Source organism: Hyaena hyaena, unplaced genomic scaffold, assembly GCF_003009895.1.
Source record: "Hyaena hyaena isolate Hyena2069 unplaced genomic scaffold, ASM300989v1 scaffold_366, whole genome shotgun sequence".
Lineage (NCBI taxonomy): Eukaryota > Metazoa > Chordata > Mammalia > Carnivora > Hyaenidae > Hyaena > Hyaena hyaena.
In genome coordinates this window covers 1424704-1445658 of record NW_024080999.1, presented here as the reverse complement: position 1 = coordinate 1445658, position 20955 = coordinate 1424704, and the positions used below count along the sequence as shown (strand labels likewise).

General features: G+C 38.3%; 1 protein-coding gene across 1 annotated transcript in view; it reads left to right on the top strand.

The window, feature by feature from the left end:
- Window positions 1-20955, top strand: part of SLC9C1 (solute carrier family 9 member C1) — an 87058-nt gene that overhangs the window by 40371 nt on the left and 25732 nt on the right. Inside the window, exons 13-17 of the mRNA XM_039250338.1 lie at window positions 347-472; window positions 4369-4466; window positions 8370-8489; window positions 18765-18960; window positions 20416-20601. Of these exons, the coding sequence (XP_039106269.1) occupies window positions 347-472; window positions 4369-4466; window positions 8370-8489; window positions 18765-18960; window positions 20416-20601 (726 nt within the window). The remainder of the gene's footprint in view (window positions 1-346; window positions 473-4368; window positions 4467-8369; window positions 8490-18764; window positions 18961-20415; window positions 20602-20955) is intronic.

The window sequence follows — 20955 nt, the reverse complement described above, 5'->3', positions numbered from 1 at the left end:
TGCATTTCTAATAATTTCCAGGGGATGCCAAGGCTGCTGGGGGACCACACTTTCAGAACCATTGGCTTAATGTGGGATTATATATGTGGTAGCTTTATAAACTGTCAATAATGCCATGTAAAGATAAAAATATGATATAACTCCTTTCCCCCAAAACAGGCAATTATTTTACCTTCTAGATAACTGTGAAATGATAAGGAAACTCACCTTAACATTTTTTCTGTATCTAGCAGATTTTCTATAATTTTTCAAATCAAATTGTTATGTGAATTGCTTGAGGGTTATGCCAAACAATATATTAATATTTCTACATTATTTTTTTGGTTTTTATTTCTGTTCTACTTAGTTGAGCCAAGGAGAAACAACAGAGCACCAAAAGGTGAAATGTCTATCCTGTAACAAGGAAATAGATGAGACCCTTAACGTTGAAGCAATGGAGCTGGCCAACAGGCGTCTCTTGTCAGCACAAATAGTTAGTACTTGATTATATACTTTTAAAATGATGAGCACTGGGTGTTATGTGGAAACTAATTTGACAATAAATTATTTGTTAAAAAAAATTGAATATACTAAAAATAAAAAATTGTAAACATTACACTTACACATTAAAAAAATAATATAAAAGAAAAGAAAAGAAAAGAAAACAAAACAAAATAAATAAAATAAAATAAAATAAAATGAGGGGCACCTGGGTGGCTCAGTCGGTTGAGTGTCAGACTTCAGCTCAGGTCATGATCTCATGGTTTGTGGGTTTGAGCACTGCGTCGGGCTCTGGGCTGACAGCTCAGAGCCTGGAGCCGGCTACAAATCCTGGGTCTCCCTCTCTCTCTGACCCTCCCCTGCTCACTCTGTCTCTCTTTCTCTCCCAGAAATAAGTAAAACATTTTTAAAATAAGTAAAATAAAATGATATTTGGGGGGCTTCTGGGTGGCTGAGTCGGTCGAGTATCCAACTCTTGATTTTGACTCAGGTCATGATCCTAGTCCTGAGATTAAGCCCTACATCAGGCTCTGCACTGATAGCATGGGCCGTGCTTGGGATTCTCTCTCTCCCTTTCCCTCTTCCTCTGCCTCTCTCTCCTGCTTGCACTCTCTCTCTAAAATTAAAAAGAATAAAATGATTTTTTTGGTCTAAAATTATACCAAAAGCTTTCTCCCTTGTTAAAGACATCTTGATTATGCTTACCTGCTGAGCTGAATAGATTGTTATAAAGGCAAAGGAAAGTTTGGCATTGTCTTAGGAATCTGCTTGATTGCCAAAAGAAAGAAAAGAAAAATAGATCCATCCAAATTAGCCTAAATAAAAGGTGTTTTATTAAAAGGATTTCGGAATTTCACAGATCCCCCTGGGAGGAATTACAGCTGAATTCAACCTTTACATGTGTTATGCGGTCATTTCGATGACACCATCCACCTCCAGGTCCATGCCAGTTTTTCGTGAAAGATACCACCAAGTCTGCTGATAACTGCAAAAAGAGAGTAGTGGCTTCCAGATCAAATCTTGAAAAAAAATTAGAGAGGTTCTGTGGCACAGCAGCATAGCAGACTCTGTGGGAAATTGTTAATGACCTGTTTACTATTGTTCATGTTGGGCCTTCCTCATTGGATATGGAATGGTCATACTGTCTCATCTACTCCAACCATACAGGATTCCAAGCCTTCTACATGTTCAATCTAACTTGGGAGATGGAAGGTCTATAGGACATGATGGTTCTGTCTTCAGAACCTGGCAGAACCCATCCTGGCAGATGGGTTGAATCTCAAAGGCAGATTTTCCAAGGACCTGAATAATGTCATTAATCAATTGAGGCAGTGCCATAAGGATGAACTTATGCCCATATGGTGCTTTGCTCCACCAGCAGATTTTATGACATCGTGTCTTTGAGTCACTTCCAGATTTTTAATTTATTTCAGGAAAATATGTTTTCAAGATCCCTCAATAGCAACACAGGACATTCCATTTGGGGTCTTGCTTTTCATTAATAATATGATGTATGTCTGAGGATTTATTCTTTTTGAGTCTTTATTCTCTCCATTCATAAAATAGGAAAATGCTAAGTGCCGGAACTCTCAGATTTTCTGCAGCATATCCAGCATGCATATTTTTGGTTTCTTGCCCTAAGTGTTTGTTTTCTACCATTATGTCTTTGTTGATTTTTGTGCTATGAGTTGGGTCTTAATTGGGAAATACATTTGTTTGGTTGTTTTTGTTGTTGTTGTTGTTGTTTATTTGAGAGAGAGAGAGCGCGCGTGAGTGAGCATGGGAGCACAAATGGAGAGAGAGGCAGAGAGAGAGGACGAGAGAGGCTCTATGCTAGCAGTGCAGAGCCCAAAGTAGGCCTCACTCCCAACAACCATGAGATCATGACCTGAACCAAAATCAAGAGTCTGACGTTCAGCCTACTGAGCCACTCAGGTACCCCAGGAAACCCTTATTTCTTAAGGTAAGTTGGATCTTTATGTTCTTTTAAGGAATCAGCCATTCTCAATTATTCTCACATTTTGTTGTGAATTATCATTTAAGAATTAACATTTTTCTAGTATCTTAACTGCTGTGTCCTTTGTGTTGCCAAGCTTTCATGAGTTCCATATTACTTTCGGCTTCCTTATTTTTCTACATACTATGGTGTTCACCTTTGAAGATATCGAAAATATGTTAATCTCACATTATTTTATAAGTATTTTAATGAAGCTTAAGAAGACTGTTACCCTGTTGAATTCCTGTATCATGGACAAATAACCTTTTCTTCCCTCATTCTTAAAATTAGTTCTATTTCCTTCTGGTATCCTCAAGAACAAAACTGCATGTTCATATCCATATCCGGTACAGACAGGATATGTTCTATGGAAGCATAAGTCTTTAGTTACATCATGCATTCCAATTTAGGAAGTTGGTTCATATAGAGATTTTTTAACAGTGTTCAGCCCTCTGAGGCCAGTGCTTTCTCCAGCATCAAAAGTAGTGCCTGAAGCAAAGTGGTCTCTCAATATACAGATGGAATGAACAAATGGCTGTTTTCTGTACAACAGTGGCAGTTCATTTAATACTTATAATAGACTGGAGAAAAGAGAGTTCTGTCATCAAAATATTTAGAAAAATTAAAGATATAAACCAGGATCCTCTACTACAGGATTTCTCTGAGCCTTTGATTTTCTAATATGCATTATAAGCTTTTAAGATAGGGATATACTTGCGGCAGGAACTTCCCTCATTTATTTGTCCCCAGAACTCCACTTATTCTTTTTTCTTTAATATAGTTAATTGTCAAGTTAGTTTTCATATACCACCCAGTGCTCATTCCAACAAGTGCCCTCCTCCATGCCCTTTACCCCCCTTCCCCCATTCCCCACCCCCATCAGCCCTCAGTTTGTTCTCAGTATTCAAGAGTCTCTTATGATTTGCCTCCCTCCCTCTCCGTAACTATTTTTTCCCCTTCCCCTCACCCATGGTCCTCCGTTAAGTTTCTCCTGATCCACATATGAGTGAAAACATATGGTATCTGTCTTTCTCTGCCTGACTTATTTCACTCAGCATAACACCCTCAAGGTCCATCCATGTTGCTACACATGGCCAGATTTCATTCTTTCTCATTGCCATGTAGTATTCCATTGTATAGATAAACCACATCTTCTTGATCCATTCGTCCGTTGATGGACACTTAGGCTCTTTCCATGTTTTAGCTATTGTGGAGAGTGCTGCTATGAACATTGGGGTACATGTGCTCCTATGCCTCAGCATTTCTGTATCCCTTGGGTAAATTCCTAGCAGTGCTATTGCTGGGTCCTAGGGGAGTTCTATTGTTAGTTTCCTGAGGAACCTCCACACTGTTTCCAGAGGGGCTGTACCAGTTTACATTCCCACCAACAGTGTAGGGGGGTGCCCATTTCTCCCCATCCTTGCCAAGATCTATAGTCTCCTGATTTGTTCATATTAGCCACTCTGACTGGCATGAGGTGGCACCTCAGTGTGGTTTTGATTTATAATTCCCTGATGATGAGAGACATTGAACGTCGTTTCATGTGTCTGTTGGCCATCTGGATGTCCTCTTTGGAGAAGTGTCTCTTCGTGTCTTCTGCCCATTTCTTCACTGGATTATTTGTTTTTGGGGTGTGGGAAAACTCCACTGATTATTGAAAGCCTAGTTCACATCTAGCAGGAACCTAGTTTTCCACAGAACCAGTCTGATTCCACCCAAAGTGCAGACGGACCTCCTGCACTGATCTCAAGGTCTGGACTCTACAGAAACATTCTTTTTATAATGATACTAGATTTTGACTTTTTTCTCAAAGGCTATTTTTCCATAAAGGGAATACTAAGTTGTTATCATTATCTATGCTGTATAATAATTTGACTGCACATTTCTTTTAGGCAAGCTACCAGAGACAATACAGGAATGAGACTCTGTCCCAGAGTGCTGCTCAGGTGCTGGTGGGTGCAGCGGGAAGTTTTGGTGAAAAGAAGGGAGAGTAAGTATATTGGCAGGAGAAAGCTTCCATCCTAAGCCATTGCATTTAGGAAATTGTGCAAGTGAGTTTTTCTGCTCTTTCTGATAACTTGGGATCATCCCGTATTATGTGGGAAAGCCACTCCATGCTCTGCACCCCCAAATCAGGTCAAATGACCTACTTATAATTTCCCAACTTGCTCTACTTTTTCATACTTCTGTACATTTGAACAAGCTGCTTCTTCTGACTGAGATGCTCTTCCTTTCTCCTTCTGATTGAGATGCTCCTTCCTTTTGCCCTCACAGCTGATCAAAAAAAGACTGTTTTAGACTACTTGAGTGCCTCAGTAAGGTCAAAGACTTCCTTAATTCCTCCAGGCACATCTTTCAATGCATGTTCTCTCTTTTTTTATTTTTATTTTTAAAATAGGCTTCATGCCCCAGTGTGGAGCCCAATGCAGGGCTTGAACGCATGACCCTGAGATCAAGATCTGAGCCAAAACCAAGAGTCGGATGCTCAACTGACTGAGCCATCCAGATGCCCCTATATGTTCTCTGTTAATCCTCAGCTTGTTCTTGTAATAGTTTCTTTTGCCATAAGCCTCCATAGCACATAGCAAGTTCCTTAAAGTCAGCATATTAGGGATAACCTCAGATCCCCTTGGAAAGATGAAGGATATTTGAGTGGGCAAAGGGAAGAATTAAACTGTCATGTAGGTTCACAATGTCCACCCAAAGCCCGGACATACCTTCTTGTTCTAGATTAGACCCCTGGTACTAAGGACACCAGTATTCCCTGCTCAGATGGTCCTCAGCTCGTTTGTAAGGTCTTCTTGAGCTTTTTCCCCTGGGACATTACCTCACAGGCAAACTAGGCCTGAGAGCCAAGAGAAGTGCCTGGTGTCCACTCAAAAGTACTGGCCTGTGGCAACAGAGAGAGATAAAGCTGTGTGTGGGAAGAGAAGCAGCCGGACACTGGAGCACGGTCTCATTGCAGTTCAAGTACTATAAGAGATGTCAAAGACTATAAGAGATTCCTTTTCAAGCCTAGCCATACAAATCATTATAACATTATACTTATCAAGGTAGGAAGTTAAAATATATCTTGCTAAAAATTTTGTTTCTTGATGAGTATAAGTACAAGGGTCTCCATTTGCCCCCAGCTCTGGGCCATTCAAGTGCTTACAGGACCTCAGTGGCGTTGGGGGACCGGGGAGGAGGGCTGGGCAAATGTGATCACTTAAAAATAATATGATGGGGGCGCCTGGGTGGCTCAGTCGGCTAAGTGCCCATCTTCGGCTCAGGTCATGATCTCTCTGTTCATGAGTTCAAGCCCCACCTTGTACGAGCTCTCCCGACAGCTCAGAGCCTGGAGCCTCCTTCAGATTCTGTGTCTCACTCTCTCTCTGCCTCTCCCCCATTCATACTCTGTTTCTTTGTTTCTCAAAAATAAAAACATTAAAAAAATTAAAACAATATGATGAATACTTTAAAGAAGGCAGATGCCCACTGTACAGTGGAAGTTTATAAAGGAATGATATAACATGCTGAAAAGCATTATCACTGCATTGTTCAGGAGAACTTAATATTAAAAAAGCAGCATCGAGCAATTCAACTCAATGCCTGGATTTTCCCCCTTTAAGTCCCCCAGGAAGGCAGGAGCAATATATGCCTATGAAGACCCAGAGCAAGGAAGCCAGCAGTGGGAGAAGGGGGTCAAAGTGTTGAAAAGACTCATAGTGGCAAATTTTAGAATATATTATTTTTTAGTCACACATAAAAGAGATAAATATGAAATACTAATATGTGCAAAGGTGTATGTCAAGCCCTGTGGGGACTATCAAGATAAGTGGAATAGTGTCCTAATCCCCAGAGAACTTCCTGTTAATTACACTTATATTTAGTACATGCTTCTTTGCTGCCATGGTGTTGACTTTGCCATTTGCTGGTCATTCGTATCATTAGCCCCGTGTGTTGGTGTGTCCTGTGGCAAGAAAACAAGCCTAAGGAGATGAAAAGTTGGGGATTTAAACAGGGGCACCAGGACCTGTGCTAACTGCCTGTGTAATTACCTAAGAAAGAATTCTTTGAAGAGAGAGCTTATATTTATTAAGTGCTGTGCCAGGCAGTTTTAAACATGTTACATGCATTACCAATTTAATGTTCTGAAAGTCCTATGAGGTAAGTGCCAGTATTATCTTCATTTTGCAGGCAAGAGATGTGAGGCACAAAGAGATTACAACAATTTACCCCAGGTCACAAATAAATTACAGAGCTCAAGGTTTAAGCTGCCTCACTATCCAACCAAAGAGATCATAACTGTTTTCCTAAATCAGGAAATATTCTTAAGCAGTGAATATGTTGATAAAAAATAAGAATCCAGGAGCTTGAATTAGTCATTTGGGCTATAAAATACCACATAATTACTGGTATCCCAGAATTCTAGGATTCATAGGAACTAATGAAATGACCAGATCTTAGTGGAGTCATTAATTCCTTCAGGAGGGTTTCCGGATTCCTCAAGACTATATTAAATGTCCCCTACTTGATGGATCCAAAGTGCCCTATTGTTTATCATCTCCCCAACAACACTGACTGCCCTTCACTATAATTGTTATTTGCATGTTTTACTTCGCTTATCCGTTGGATCCTTAAGGGCAGAGATCTGTATTCGATTATGGCTTCTCCCCTGCTTTTAGCAAGCAGAATATGTTCAATAAATATTTTTAAAATTGGGAACAAATCAAGTCCCATATACGTTGGTTATTTTCCATGTAATTACTACATTATTCTATTGAGTCACAAAGAATTCAGTGACTTTCTTCTTTCCAGTTACATCTGTATCCCTGCAGCAGAGAAATTGCTCAGATTTCAGAGTCAGAGCAATATAATCAATAGGAAGGGCAAGGTCTACCTTTGAATGCAAGTCACCAATGCCGTTCTATTAAGGCATATTTTATTTCTGAGAGAGAAAAACAGCGTGAGCAGGGGAGGGTCAGAGAGAGAGACACACAGAATCTGAAGCAGGCTCCAGGCTCTGAGCTCTGAGCTATCTGTCAGCACAGAACCCAGCATGGGGCTCAAACTCATGAACTGTGTGATCATGACCTGAGCCGAAGTCTGACGCTTAACCGACGGAGACACCCAGGCACCCCCTCTTTTAAGGCATATTTTAAAGTGGGACTCCAGACCCAACGACAAAACTGTATCCTCCCTCTGATGATGATAATGAAAACCAAGGGATTTGCCTAAGCAAGACAAAATCATAACATGTAGATCTGAGCTGCCTCAATAGAAAAGCCAGCATAAACCTAGATACAATGGGATACGTGCTACCAAATTGTCTTTTGGGGTTTTATGGCCACTGATTTCTCTAAGTAAACATAACCCTTTACCCCCACCACGTGTATTTTCCCCATAAGTTCCCCAACTACCTGCCCAGAAGGCAAAATCAAAGAACTAAGAGAATGTGTGAAATAGGATGGGTGTTTCATATATACTTTCTTATTTAAGTATCCCTGAATGGCATGGATATCTTTACATCTATTTCATAGAGCAAATAGGTTAGCGAGGTAATTTGTTTATTGCTTCACCAGGTAATGGGGGAGCCAACATGAAAACCTGGATGTATTTGAATTCCAAATATTTAAATCATGTTATTCTTTCCTTCCCTGATCCTTGACCTCTCCGTCTTAAACCATGTATCTCCCATTTTTTATACTGTAATGAGTGAGCCCCACAATCTAAATTCATAATTATATATCCACTTATAGCTACAACTTTGTGACTTCGACTCATGCTAATGAGAGGGTCCAAGTCCCAGTTATCAATGGACAGAACTATTATGCTACTTTCTGACAATACTGCATTATATCTGTCCTCCAAATTTTAAAACACATTTAATGATTGCCTTTTTTTTTGCCAGATATATGAGTCCTGAGACAATAAAGACTTATTCTGAAAGCCAAAAATTTCTTACCTTTATTAGAAAAGTATTGCTCAATTGGGTGTACAATACTAAAAAGGAAAAAGGGATCGCATCAAGGTAAGTGATTTTAAACCTTACTAGAAATGCTATTATTTTGATTTTAAATTTCCTTTTTATTTTTAAAATTTATATCTTGGGAGTGCCTGACTCACTCAGTCAATAGAGCATGTGACTCTTGATCTAGGGTTGTAAGTTCAAGACTCACACTGGGTGTGGAGATTACTTAAAAATAAAATCTTAAAAATTTTTTTTTAAATTATATCCTGAATAAATTGGAAAATATTTGGGGGTAATTTGTAAATAACTTACTTATATTCATGCAAGAAGTTACTTACAGAAAAAAGAAATAGTATAATATCTTTTTTATTGTGGAAATAAATGTCACATAACAAGATTAACCACTTTTAAGTGTACCGTTCAGTGTTATTTAGTACATTCACAATGCTGGGCAACCATCATCTCTATCGAATTCCACGACATTTTTATTGCCTCCAGTGTAAATCCAGCACCCATTAAGTAGTCCCTCCCCAATCCCCCTGCTCCCCAGCTCCTGCATCGCACGAGTCCGCTGTGTCTCTTATGAATTTACCTGTTCCGAATGTCTCATATAACTAGAATCATACAATACATTGCCGTTTGTTTCTGGCTTCTTGCACTCAACATAATGTTTTCATCCACATGATAGAATGTCCAGTAACGTGAGTTTCATCCACTTTGTAGCATGTAACAAGACTTTATTCCTTCTTATAGCTAAATTGTACAGACATACCATATTTTGCTTACTCATTAATCGTTGATGAGCACTTGGGTTGTTTTCACCTTTTGGCTATTGTGAACAGGGCAACAGCGCTGCTACGAACATTCATTTACATGTTTTTTTTTTAATTTAAAAAAATTTATGTTTATTTATTTTTGAGAGAGAGAGAGACAGAGCATGAGAGGGGGAGGGGCAGGGAGAGAGGGAGACACAGAATCCGAAGCAGGCTCCAGGCTCTGAGACAGCTGTCAGCACAGAGCCTGACACGGAGCTGGAACCCACGAGCTGTGAGATCATGACCTGGGCTGAAGTCACCTACTTAACCAACTGAGCCACCCAGGTGCCCCTTTGTATAAGTATTTGAATACCTGCTTTCCAAATGGGTATGCACTAAGAGTGAAATTGCTGGACCATATGATAATTTTATGTTTAATTTATTGAGGAACCACCAAATTGTTTTCCATAGCTATTAGACAATTTCAAAATCAGGAAATATAAATCTATCAACTTTACTTTCTTTTTCAAGTTTGGGGTAGTGATGTGGGTAATTCCATATAAGTGTAATACCATATAAATTTTAGGATTTTCTTAGTTCTGCAAAAAAAAAAATGTCATTGAGACTTTCATAGGGGTTTCACTGAATCTGCTTAACAATAAGAAGCTTTCCAATTCATGAACATGAGGTAACTTTTCATTTATTTAGGCCTGTAATTTGTTTCAGGAATATCTTGTAGTTTTCCGTAAAGAAATCTTCGGTTAGAGTTAATCCTACATATTTTTTTCTTTTTGATGCTATTATAAATGAAACTTTTCTTTAAAAATTTTTTTAGGTTATTTACTTATTTATTTATTTTGAGAGAGAGAGAGACCATAAGCAGGGGATGGGCAGAGAGACGAAAGGAGACAGGATACCAAGCAGACTCTACACTGTCAGTGCAGAGCCCGATGAGGGGCTCAAACTCACAAACCGCAAGATTATAACCTGAGCCGAAACCAGGAGCTGGATGCTTAACTGACTAAGCCACCCAAGTACCCCAAAGCTGTTTTCTTAATTTCATTTTTGGGTTGTCCATTTCTAGTATATGATTTTTGTATTTTGACTTTATATCCTGAAGCTTTGCTGAATTCACTGATTAGCTCTCCTGCTTTTTTGTGAATTTACCAGGATTTTCTATATATGAGATCATGTCATCTATGAATAGAGAAAATTTTACTTCCTCCTTTCCAATTTGTATGCCTTTTATTTCTTTTCTTAGATGCAAATGGAGGAAGTATAGACCCTTCTTCTCAATAAAAGTAGCAAAGTTTATGCGACTCTCTTTAATCTACCATACCCAATAAATACCAGAATGATATTTTCATATTATTGTATTTTAAGCCTTCCATACTGACTAAAGCTATAACTTTCTGAGTAATTATTTTTGTTGATGCAACTTAAAGAAAGGGAGATTTTAAAAACTATAATTGATAGTGTACCCTGTAGGCTCTCTCTAATGTCATTCATCTCAAAGAAGCAGTACAGATTCTGGAGTCAGAGAATCCAGTCTGCTTGGTTTAGAATCTCAGTCTCTAGCATTTATGATCTGAATGAGCTTTTCAGTTCTCAGCATGTGTGTCATATTCTACAAGCTGATACATAAGGCCTCTGGCAAGGTAACTGACACATAGTGGGTACCAAAGTATGCCAGTTGGGTTCTCCTCTGTTTCTTCATGGGACTGTGGGAAAGAGTACATAAACTGTGTTTAGAAGCACCTAGTCCAGGGAATAGCACTGGGTAAACACTTACCAGAGATGAGCATGTATTACTAAGTGTTGGATAACATTCCAGTACTGCAAATATTACCGAAATGTTGAAATTAATATGTGATGGAATCACAAACACAAACAAGTCTACTCACCAAAAGAAACTGAATAGAAAAACACACAGGATTCTTAAAATTAAAAATTCAACTTACATGCTTCAGAATTGAATAAAAAGTGGCTCTAGTGTATCTATTTTGAGGGGCTGCAGTTAGAGCTGTGCAAAGAAGAATAAATGCCGAGCACTGACAAGGCTTCTGTATCAATGTCAGTGCTCTGAGAGAAAAAGATCAGGACACTGAGATCTAAAGTGGTAACACTTGGATGGATAAACATTCTCCACATTCTTACCAACACTCTAGCCTAGCAGGGGAGCCCCCTCTCTCCTGCTAAAGGATAATAGCCTTCTGTCACCTTCAGTTGGTACAAATACATCAGAAGGTAAAGTTTTTCTTTGTTTCAAGTTTATTCTCTACCACCTTTCACTGCTTCCAAGGTAATTACCCAGGTCAGATTTCAACACAGTCAGAGGGGAAAATATGGTGCCTTCTTTAGGAGCTACAGCTTATCTATTAAAGGAATTACAGGGACTGACTAATACTACCAAATACTAGTAGAACATAGAAGAGAATGGATCTAGAAGGTACGGGACCACAAGGTTACAACACAAGGCCAGACTCGGGAGAATTTATTGGCATGGTGGTCTTATCCGCGATGATTCAGGGTTCCACATTCTGTCAAGGACACTTGGAGCTGGTACTATTACACTCTTGGGATGGTTCTTGGAAGCTTGACCAAATGAATAAATTACAGCAAACGAAGTGCAGGTGATAGAAATTGGAATATTTAACTAGATTATATATGACAGTGAAGGACCCACCAGATGACTTTGCTCCCTGGAAAGGCAGAGGACATTTACTTCCATGAGGCAACACTTAAAAACTCGATGATAGATGTTCTCTGCAAGGCACGGCTGACAGTAGTGGGGGCTGTCATGGAATTCATCTTACTAGTACCAAAAGGGTTGGGAATAGCAGAAGACAGATAGCAGCAATTAAGTGTCAGAAGCAAGACGGGCATACTTTCTTTTGTGGACAGCAATCCCAGAGTAGCAGTCAGAGTATCTCGACCTGGGAATGGCTAACAAATAATGTGTGTCAAAGGGCAATAGAGACAAATAGTTAACTACATTTGACTTGGCTTTTCTAAAGATAGAGAACTGGTGAGCAAAGAGATGAGATCAGCCACTGCAAAGGAAGATCATGATTCCTCACCCTTTCCCTCTAAGTCAGTACTAAGAACCAGAGCCCATGAGAAAGGTCTAGAACAATACCACAAGTACATAAGATAAATAATGCCACAATCTTTTCTCAGATGGACCTTTAGTCACTTTACTAGAGTGACTTTACTTTGCATTGAGAAAAAGAGAATACCCAGACTTTTAAAAAGACTTTGGGATATGGCATTTAAAATGGTACTGATACCAAAGGCTTGAAATGTTATTTTAGCTCTCAAGTTACACAGGAAGCTTTTAGACTAGATAATATATGGAGTCTCTGACCCAGTCAGTTTCATAATAATCCATCAATCCACTGTGTGGTTATTTCCCTGAATCCCCAAGTGTATAGTTGGAATGAATATAGTTAGCGTCTAGCTGAGTGTTCACATTTTCTTGCTGACCTATAGAATAAGAATTATGGCAGGAAGGACCAAGTGACCAAGTGGAACCCTGGCCAAAATAGTAATAAGAAGCAATATAGTATTTCAGAAGGAGAAAAAAATTTAACACCAACATTAAAGATTTAAAGGAACTGTTAGTAATTCCCATCATATCCCTTTGTTTCTTTTTCTCTCTTTCTTTCTTTTTCTTTCTTTCTTTCTTTCTTTCTTTCTTTCTTTCTTTCTTTCTTTCTTTCTTTCTTTTATTTTTAAAAATTATTTATTGATTTTGAGAGAGACAGAGCATGAGCAGGAAAAGGGCAGAGAGAGAGGGGGAGAGAGGATCGCAAGCAGGCTCCGCACTGTCAGCTCTGTGCCTGATGTGGGGCTCCATCTCACGACTGTAAGATCATGATCTGAGCTGAAATCAAGACATAGACACATAACTGACGGAGCCACCCAGGTGCCGCCCCACCCTGCATCGTACCCTTTTCAATTCATCCATCTGACATAAACAAGTCCAAGTGTAGTCAATTATAAATTTAAGCAAAAGATAACCTCAAGTGCAATGCTGTGCCAGATATGATTTTATTGCTGGAAGAAATCCAGAAAAGCAGTCTGCATTCTCGTCCAAGATAGTGACAGAGGAGGCTGCTGCACTCAACGCCCTTCATGGACACGCCAGATCTACAGTCACACGTGGATCACTTCCCTCTGAAAGAAATCCAGAAACTAGCTCAGTGATTCCTACATATCAGGCTAATGAGAAAACACCTACACTGAAACAGGAAAGACCGAGACATACTGTCAACATAAACCTCACCCCCCTGGCACCACGGCATGCAGTCAAAAGGGAACTCATGGCTTCCAGCTTCTCCATGAGAAGTAAAGGGTTTGGGACCCAACATTTAATGCCCCAACTTTTAAGACTTCCACGTGAGAGATGAACCCTCAAAACATTTAGCTCTGAGAGCTAATTGGGCTTATGTCTGCAAAAGCCACAAGACCAGAACAGACAAAGGAACAGTTCTTAACAAGTTTGCAAGGACAGTGTGTCCCTGAAATGAATTTGTGCAAAAGTTTGGCACCCTGGCTTTTGTGATTGCCATCCAGAGAATACACCCCTTATTAGTAACAGAAAAACATAGAAAATCCTAAATCTCACTGGTAAAGATAAATGCGTAATAAAACTCAGAATACTCTAATATTGTAACAGTGTGGGTAAATCACATATAAGTCTAACATAAAGGTTAAAAGTCAAATGTATTTAAAAAAAACAACTAGAGCTGCAATAATTTGCTAATGGACACACACGATAAAAAGAGGTAAATATAAATTATGTCTCTCAACAAACCGGGTAAAAATGGATTGTACCTCAACAAAGGTCACAGGTGAGAGACATGCAGCTAACATCACAGTCAACAGAGAAAAGCTGAAAGCTGAAAGCTTTCCCTCTAGATCAGGAATAAGATAAAAAGGCTCACTTTCATTTTTTACTAAACATAGTGTTGGAAGTCTTAGTGTAATTAGGTAAGAAAAAAAAAGTCATCCAAATCGGAAGAAATGAATAAAACTGACATTTTCTGCAGATGCCATGATACATAAGAAAACCCTAAGAACACACAAACAAAAAAGTTAGAACTAAATAAACAAATTCAGTAAAGTTGCTGATTACAAAAATCAATATACAAACGTCATTAGTGTTTCTATACAACAGTAACAAACTATTAAGAGAGAAATTAAGAAAACAATTCCATTTACAATTGCATCAAAAAGAATAAAATACCTAGGAATAAATTTAATGAAGGAGGCAAAAGACCTATACATTGATTACTGTAAGACACTGATGAAAGAAATTGAAGAAATTACAAGTGGAAAGATACTCTGTGCTCATGATTGGGAAGGACCAATATTGTTAAAATGATCATACTACCCAAAAGAATCTACAGATTCAATGCAATACTTATTAAAATTCCAGTTGCATTTTTTACAAAAAAATTTTTTTATTCCTAAAATTTGTATGGAATCACAACAGACTCTTAATAGCCAAAGAAATCTTGAGACAGAAAAATTAAACTGGAGGCATCACACTACCTGATTTCAAGCTATGTTAAAAATCTATACTAGGGTCGCCTGGGTGATACAGTCAATTAAGTGTCCGACTTCAACTCAAGTCATGAACTCACAGGTTGTGAGTTCAAGCTCCACATTGGGCTCTCTGCTGTCAGTGCAGACCCCACTTCAGATCCTCTGTCTCTCTGCCCCTCTCCAGCTTGAGCCCCTTCTCTCTGTGTCTCTGAAAAATAAATTTTAAAAAAATCTGTAGTAAACAAATAGTATGGTATTAGCATAAAAACAGACATATAGATCAATGGGACAGAATAGAGAGCCCAGAAACAATCCCATGAAGATATAGTCAATTAATTTGTGACAAAAGTGTCAATGATATACAATGAGGAAACGATAATCTCTTCAGTAAATGACGCTGAGGAAACTGGGCAGCCACATGCAAAATAAGGAAACTAGACCACTATTTGACACCATACACAAAAATAACCTTGAAATGGAATAAAGTCTTGAATGTAAGACATGAAACCATAAAACTCCTAGAGGAAAACATGGGAGATAAGCTCCATGATAGCAGTCTTGGCAATGACTTTGGATTTGGCACCAAAAAACAAAGTCAACAAAAGCAAAAATAAACAAGTGGTACTACATCAGCTAAAAAGTCCTGCATGTGGTCTCCTGGGTGGCTCAGTTGGTTAAGCATCCAACTCTTGATTTTGCCTCAGGCCACAGTCTCAAAGTCAGGGTATGCCCCCCTGTCCCCCACCCCCCACTTCTGGCCCCCCACATCAGGCTCCCCACTGGGCATGGAGTCTGCTTAAGATTCTGTCTCTCTCCCTCTCCCTTTGCCCTTCTCCCGCTCATGTGTGTGCATGTGCTCTCTCTCTCAAAAATAAATAAAAAGGAGTACCTGGGTAGCTTAGTCAGTTGAGCGTCCGACTTCGGTTCATGTCATGATCTCACAGCTGTGGATTTGAGCCCCATGTTGAGCTCTGTGCTGACAGCTTAGAGCCTGGAGCCTGCTTTGGATTCTATGTCTTCCCCTCTCTCTGCCTCTCCCTTGCTCACACTCTATCTCTCTTCTTCAAAAATAAATAAACATTAACAAATATTTTTTAATTTAAGTAAATAGAACAAGTGATCTTAAAATCAAAATAAATAAAAAATAGAAAGCATCTGCACGGAAAAACAACAGAATGAAAAGCTATGGAGTGGGAGAAAATATTTGCAAATCATATATCTGATAAGAGGTTAGTATCTGATATGTGCAAAGAGCTCATACAATTCAATAACAACAGCAACAACAACAAACAGCAACAACACCCTGTTAAATGATGGTCAGAGGAACCAAGTAGATACTTTTCCAAAGAAGACATATAAATGGCCAAAAAATGCCTGAAAATGTGCTTAATATCACTAATCATCAGGGGAATGCAAATCAAAATGCAATGAAATATCATCTCACACCTGTTAGAATGCCTATCATCAAAAAGATAAGAGATAGTACATGTTGGCAAGGATGTGGAAGAAAGGAAACTCTTATGCACTCTTGATAGGTATGTAAGTTGGTACAGCCACTATGGAAAGCAATTTGGAGATTCCTCAGAATAATCCAAATAGGGGCGCCTGGGTGGCTCAGTCGGTTAGGCTTCTGACTTTGGCTCAGGTCATGATCTCACGGTTCGTGGGTTTGAGCCCCGCGTCAGGCTCTGTGCTGACAGCTAGCTCAGAGCCTGGAGCCTGCTTCAGATTCTGTGTCTCCCTCTCTCTCTGAACCTCCCCTGCTCATGCTGTCTCTCTCTCTCTCTCTCTGAAATAAATAAAACATTAAAAAATTTTTAAAAATAATCCAAATAGAACGACTATATGATCTAGCAATTCCATGAAAATTCCTTTCATATCCAAGGGAAGTGAAAATAAGATATCAAAGAGATCTGCACTCCCATGTTCAGTGCAGCATTATTCACAGGAGCTAAGATATGAAAATAACCTAACTGGCCATCAATGTATGATTGAATAAAGAAAATAAGGTGTGTGTATATATATGTATATATATGAGAATATTATTTACCACGAGAAAGAAGGAAATTCTTCCATTTACAACAACATGGATGGACGTCGAGGGCATTATGCTAAGTGAAAATAAGCCAGAGAAAGACAAACACTGCATGATATCACTAATGTGTTGAATATACAAAAGAAAGAAAGAAAAAAATCAACTCATAGAAATAGAAAATAGCAAAGTGGTTACCTGGTTACCAGCTGAGGGGGTTGGGGAAATAAAGAATGGATGGTAAAAAGTTACAAACTTTCAGCTAGAAGATGAATCCGGTCTAAGACTCTGATATAAGACCCAGTGACTCTAGCTGAAAACCGTGTACCGTATACTTGAAATTTGTTAAAAGAGTAGAACCTGAATGGTCTCATCCCCCACGAAAGGTCATCATGTGACTTGATGGAAGTGTTCATCAATTAGTGCGGGGACTCTTTTCACAATGTATCCATTAAATCACCACAATGTACACTTTAAATATCTACAATTTTATATATTAATTATACCCCAACACAGCTGAAATTTTAAAAAAGATAAAAATAGCATTCTGGAGATAGAACTGAAATGGGCAGAATTTGACAAGGCTTCGCTTATACTCTGATTTCTCTTCAAATCATTTAAATAGTTCACCTTTTAACAAGGCTTCACTTGATGGCTCCTGCCTCACACAGTCACTGCCAGAGGCCTTAGAGGTCTCTAGGAATGTGAAGACAGAATCATAATTTATTCCTAATTTCATCTTCAGGGTCCCAACTTGTAAACGTTTCAGGTCCTGAGTAATACAGATCTACGTCTGAGAATGGAGAAGGGATCCTTTACTTACCTAACCTTAAATTAGCAGCTGACTAATCATGTCACTTGAGTTTTAACAATAATAATGCATTATTATGTTACTTGAAAAATGAAAAAATAAAAATACGTAAGTAAGTCCTTTCATCCACAATTCCACTGCCTGACACACTTGGTACAGAAACTATACGTGAGTTTACCTGTTTTGTTAAAGTGTGGGCGCATACTTTTCCACTACCGCACATCCTGGGATTTTTTCCTCCAAATTTTGTGCTTTGACAAAGAAAGATGCTCATGACACATTGTTAAGAGAGAAAAAAATTACAGAACAATATGTATAATTTCTTTTGTGTTCATAGATAATGATTACATAAAAAAATCAGAACAGTATTCAAACTATTAATCATAGTATCTTTGGAAGGTGGAAGGGATTCCCTTTGTTTTATAATTTTTAAAAAATATTTATTTATTTTTAATGTTTATTTATTTTTGAGAGAGAGAGAGAGTCTGAGTGTGAGTGGCGAAGGCACAGGGAGAGAGAGGAAGACCCAGAACCCCAAGCAGGCTCCAGGCTTTGAGCTGTCAGCACAGAGCCCTACGAGGGGCTCAAACTCGCCAATGCTGAGATCATGACCTGAGCCACCCAGGTGCCCCGTTTTATGATTTTTTAAAGTACTTTTAGTATGCATTATTCCCATTTATGACCAAAAGCATTTCTATTAAAAGTAAAAGTGGGGGGCACCTGGTTGGCTCAGTCCATTGAGTGTCCAACTTTGGCTCAGGTCATGATCTCACCGTCCGTGAGTTCAAGCCCCATGATGGTCTCTGTGCTGACAGCTCAGAGCCTGGAACTTGCTTTAGATTCTGTGTCTCCCTCTTTCTCCACCCCTCCCCCTTTCACGCTTTGTTCTCTCTGCTTCTCAAAAATAAATAAATGTTAAAAAGAAAAAGTAAAAGTGGATGAGAGTTGAGAAAGGTGGGGGGAAAAGAAAGGAAATCAGCCTCAAGACATTTAGCAGAGGAGGAAATTAAAAGGACAATATCTGAAGGGGGATGCCAGAAAGTGTTAGGTAGTGATTGCTCCTACCCAGAACTAAGCTGGGTTCTGTGCAACAGATGATTAGAACATAAATGAGGATATAATGAAAATAATTCAGTATAATTATTTTATCAGATAAAAACTCTTTTTTTTTTTTTTTTTTGCAGGTATTGTTTTTTTTTGGCATGCCATAAAATCGTATTTACTAATGAATTTGAGTATGCTGGATATCTTGTGATATTAATGAATATGTTTCCGATTACAATTTCTTGGATACCTGAATTAAATTATATCTACGAGCATGAATTACAATATTCCAACTACCTTTTTCTTACATTTTATATCATGGAGGACCTACTTAAGGTAATCCAAAATTGTGTGTGTGTGTGTGAGCGAACAGGCTATATGTCCACAGAGAGATTCCCTAACTTCATTTTCCAACATTAGCTACACACAATTTTCTAAACGAATATATGAAATTCTCTCTCACTACTCAAACAAAGAACCTTAATTTTTAAAGGCAAATTTTTGGGCCCCTGGGTCATTCAGTTGGTTTAGCATCCTACTTTGGCTCAGGTCTTGATCTCATGGTCCATGAGTTTGAGCCCCACACCCGGCTCTGTGCTGACAGCTGGAAGCCTGGAGCCTGCTTCAGATTCTGTGTCTCCCTCTTTTCTGCCCCCCCCCCCACTTGCGCTTTCTCAAAAATGAACAAAATGTTAAAGGAAGTAAATTTTTAAGGCAACGCAATAGAAAGCATCCATACTTTAAGAATCAATTTTGTATTTGCAAAATTAAATTTTAAAATGGTGTGTGTTAAAGAGAGTTTCAAAGGGATTGGCAGTGTTCTTAAACTTAGCAGGATAGTAGTATTTATTTTATTTTTTCAATACTAGATAAGCTAAACAGATCAATAGGTAGAGTGATAGATATCCTTGTAAACTTGAAAAACATTTCATGATTTGATTTTTAATCTAATATAAAGGTAGTTATAAAGTGAGGAAGAGAACCTCCACACACTGATAATAGTAAAGTGTTACATGGATCGAAAAGTAGAGATTGACTTTGTGAGTACATAGCATGATGGACAAAAATAAGGGAAAACTTAGAAGTAACACCAGGACACCCTCACAGAACATCACTCCCAGGGACTGGAGCTTAGGGATGGGAGCGGAAGCATGCAGATGGAGGGAGAGGGGTTAGATTTGTGTGAAGGATATGGAATATGAGATAGGAGATGTGGACATAAAGAATAGCTTCACACGCCATGCTTTCTCATTCAGTTCCCTGGTACCAGCTACCATTTATAGTCCAATGACTTCCCAATTCATGTTCCCAGCTCAGATTTTATCAAGAACCTCAGATCATATAAACAACTGATGACTCTCTCCAACCAAATACTGTACAAACATCTCAAACAGCATATTCTCAACAAATTTATCTTCTGTAAACCTACTCTCCCTTCAAAATTCCACTGGAAACCCAACTTCCCAGACTTGGATCCACAGTCATTTTTAATACTTCCCATTCGTTTAGCTATCATAGGTTTTCTATAAAATTTTTCTGAAATAAAGAAGGAATGAATGAAAGAACTGTCATAAAAAGGGAATTTTGAATATTTTCTCCCTTTGAATGGATGCTTCCATATTTCAATCATTTTAATCTCAAGTTAATATGATTACTTACTAGTATTTCAGACAAGTAACCTGAAAGTAGATCAGAGAAAAGACCTAACTAATGATATTTCAGTTATTGTTGAAAATGTTGCAATAAAAGCAAAAACAAACAAGATAATGTGGGGTTTTTTTAAATCAACAGATGGCTGCAATGAGGAAGAAATATTTTTTACATGCCTGGAATGTATTTGAGTTGACAATTACATTAGTTGGCATTATAGATATAATTCTTATTGAGACAACTTACGTTACTTATACTTTTGATTTTATTCAAGCTGTAGTCTTTTTTAGAATTGTTCGATTTCTTCGCATACTACGTATTTTAAAGGTAATGAACTGTTAAATCATTTATTTTCAAATTCTAATGACTGCTTTATGAAGTATGGACTAAAGTTTACTAGTTACAGCTTCCACTTTCTATTGGAATGTTTATATTTCAAATGTGATATCCCTTTCACAAATTAAATTTTATAACAGTGTTTTAGGAATATCCAAATTATATTTGTAGTTTACTTAGCTTATGAAAATATAGAAATGTTCATCACAGCTTTTCCTTGAGTATAAAGTACGTGAAAAATTTCATATTAATGTAAATATAAATTAACCCCCAAATTATGTATATTTTTATAGATACCTGGTATAAATCAACAAAACAACCATGCAAACCATTTCCCATGGCAAA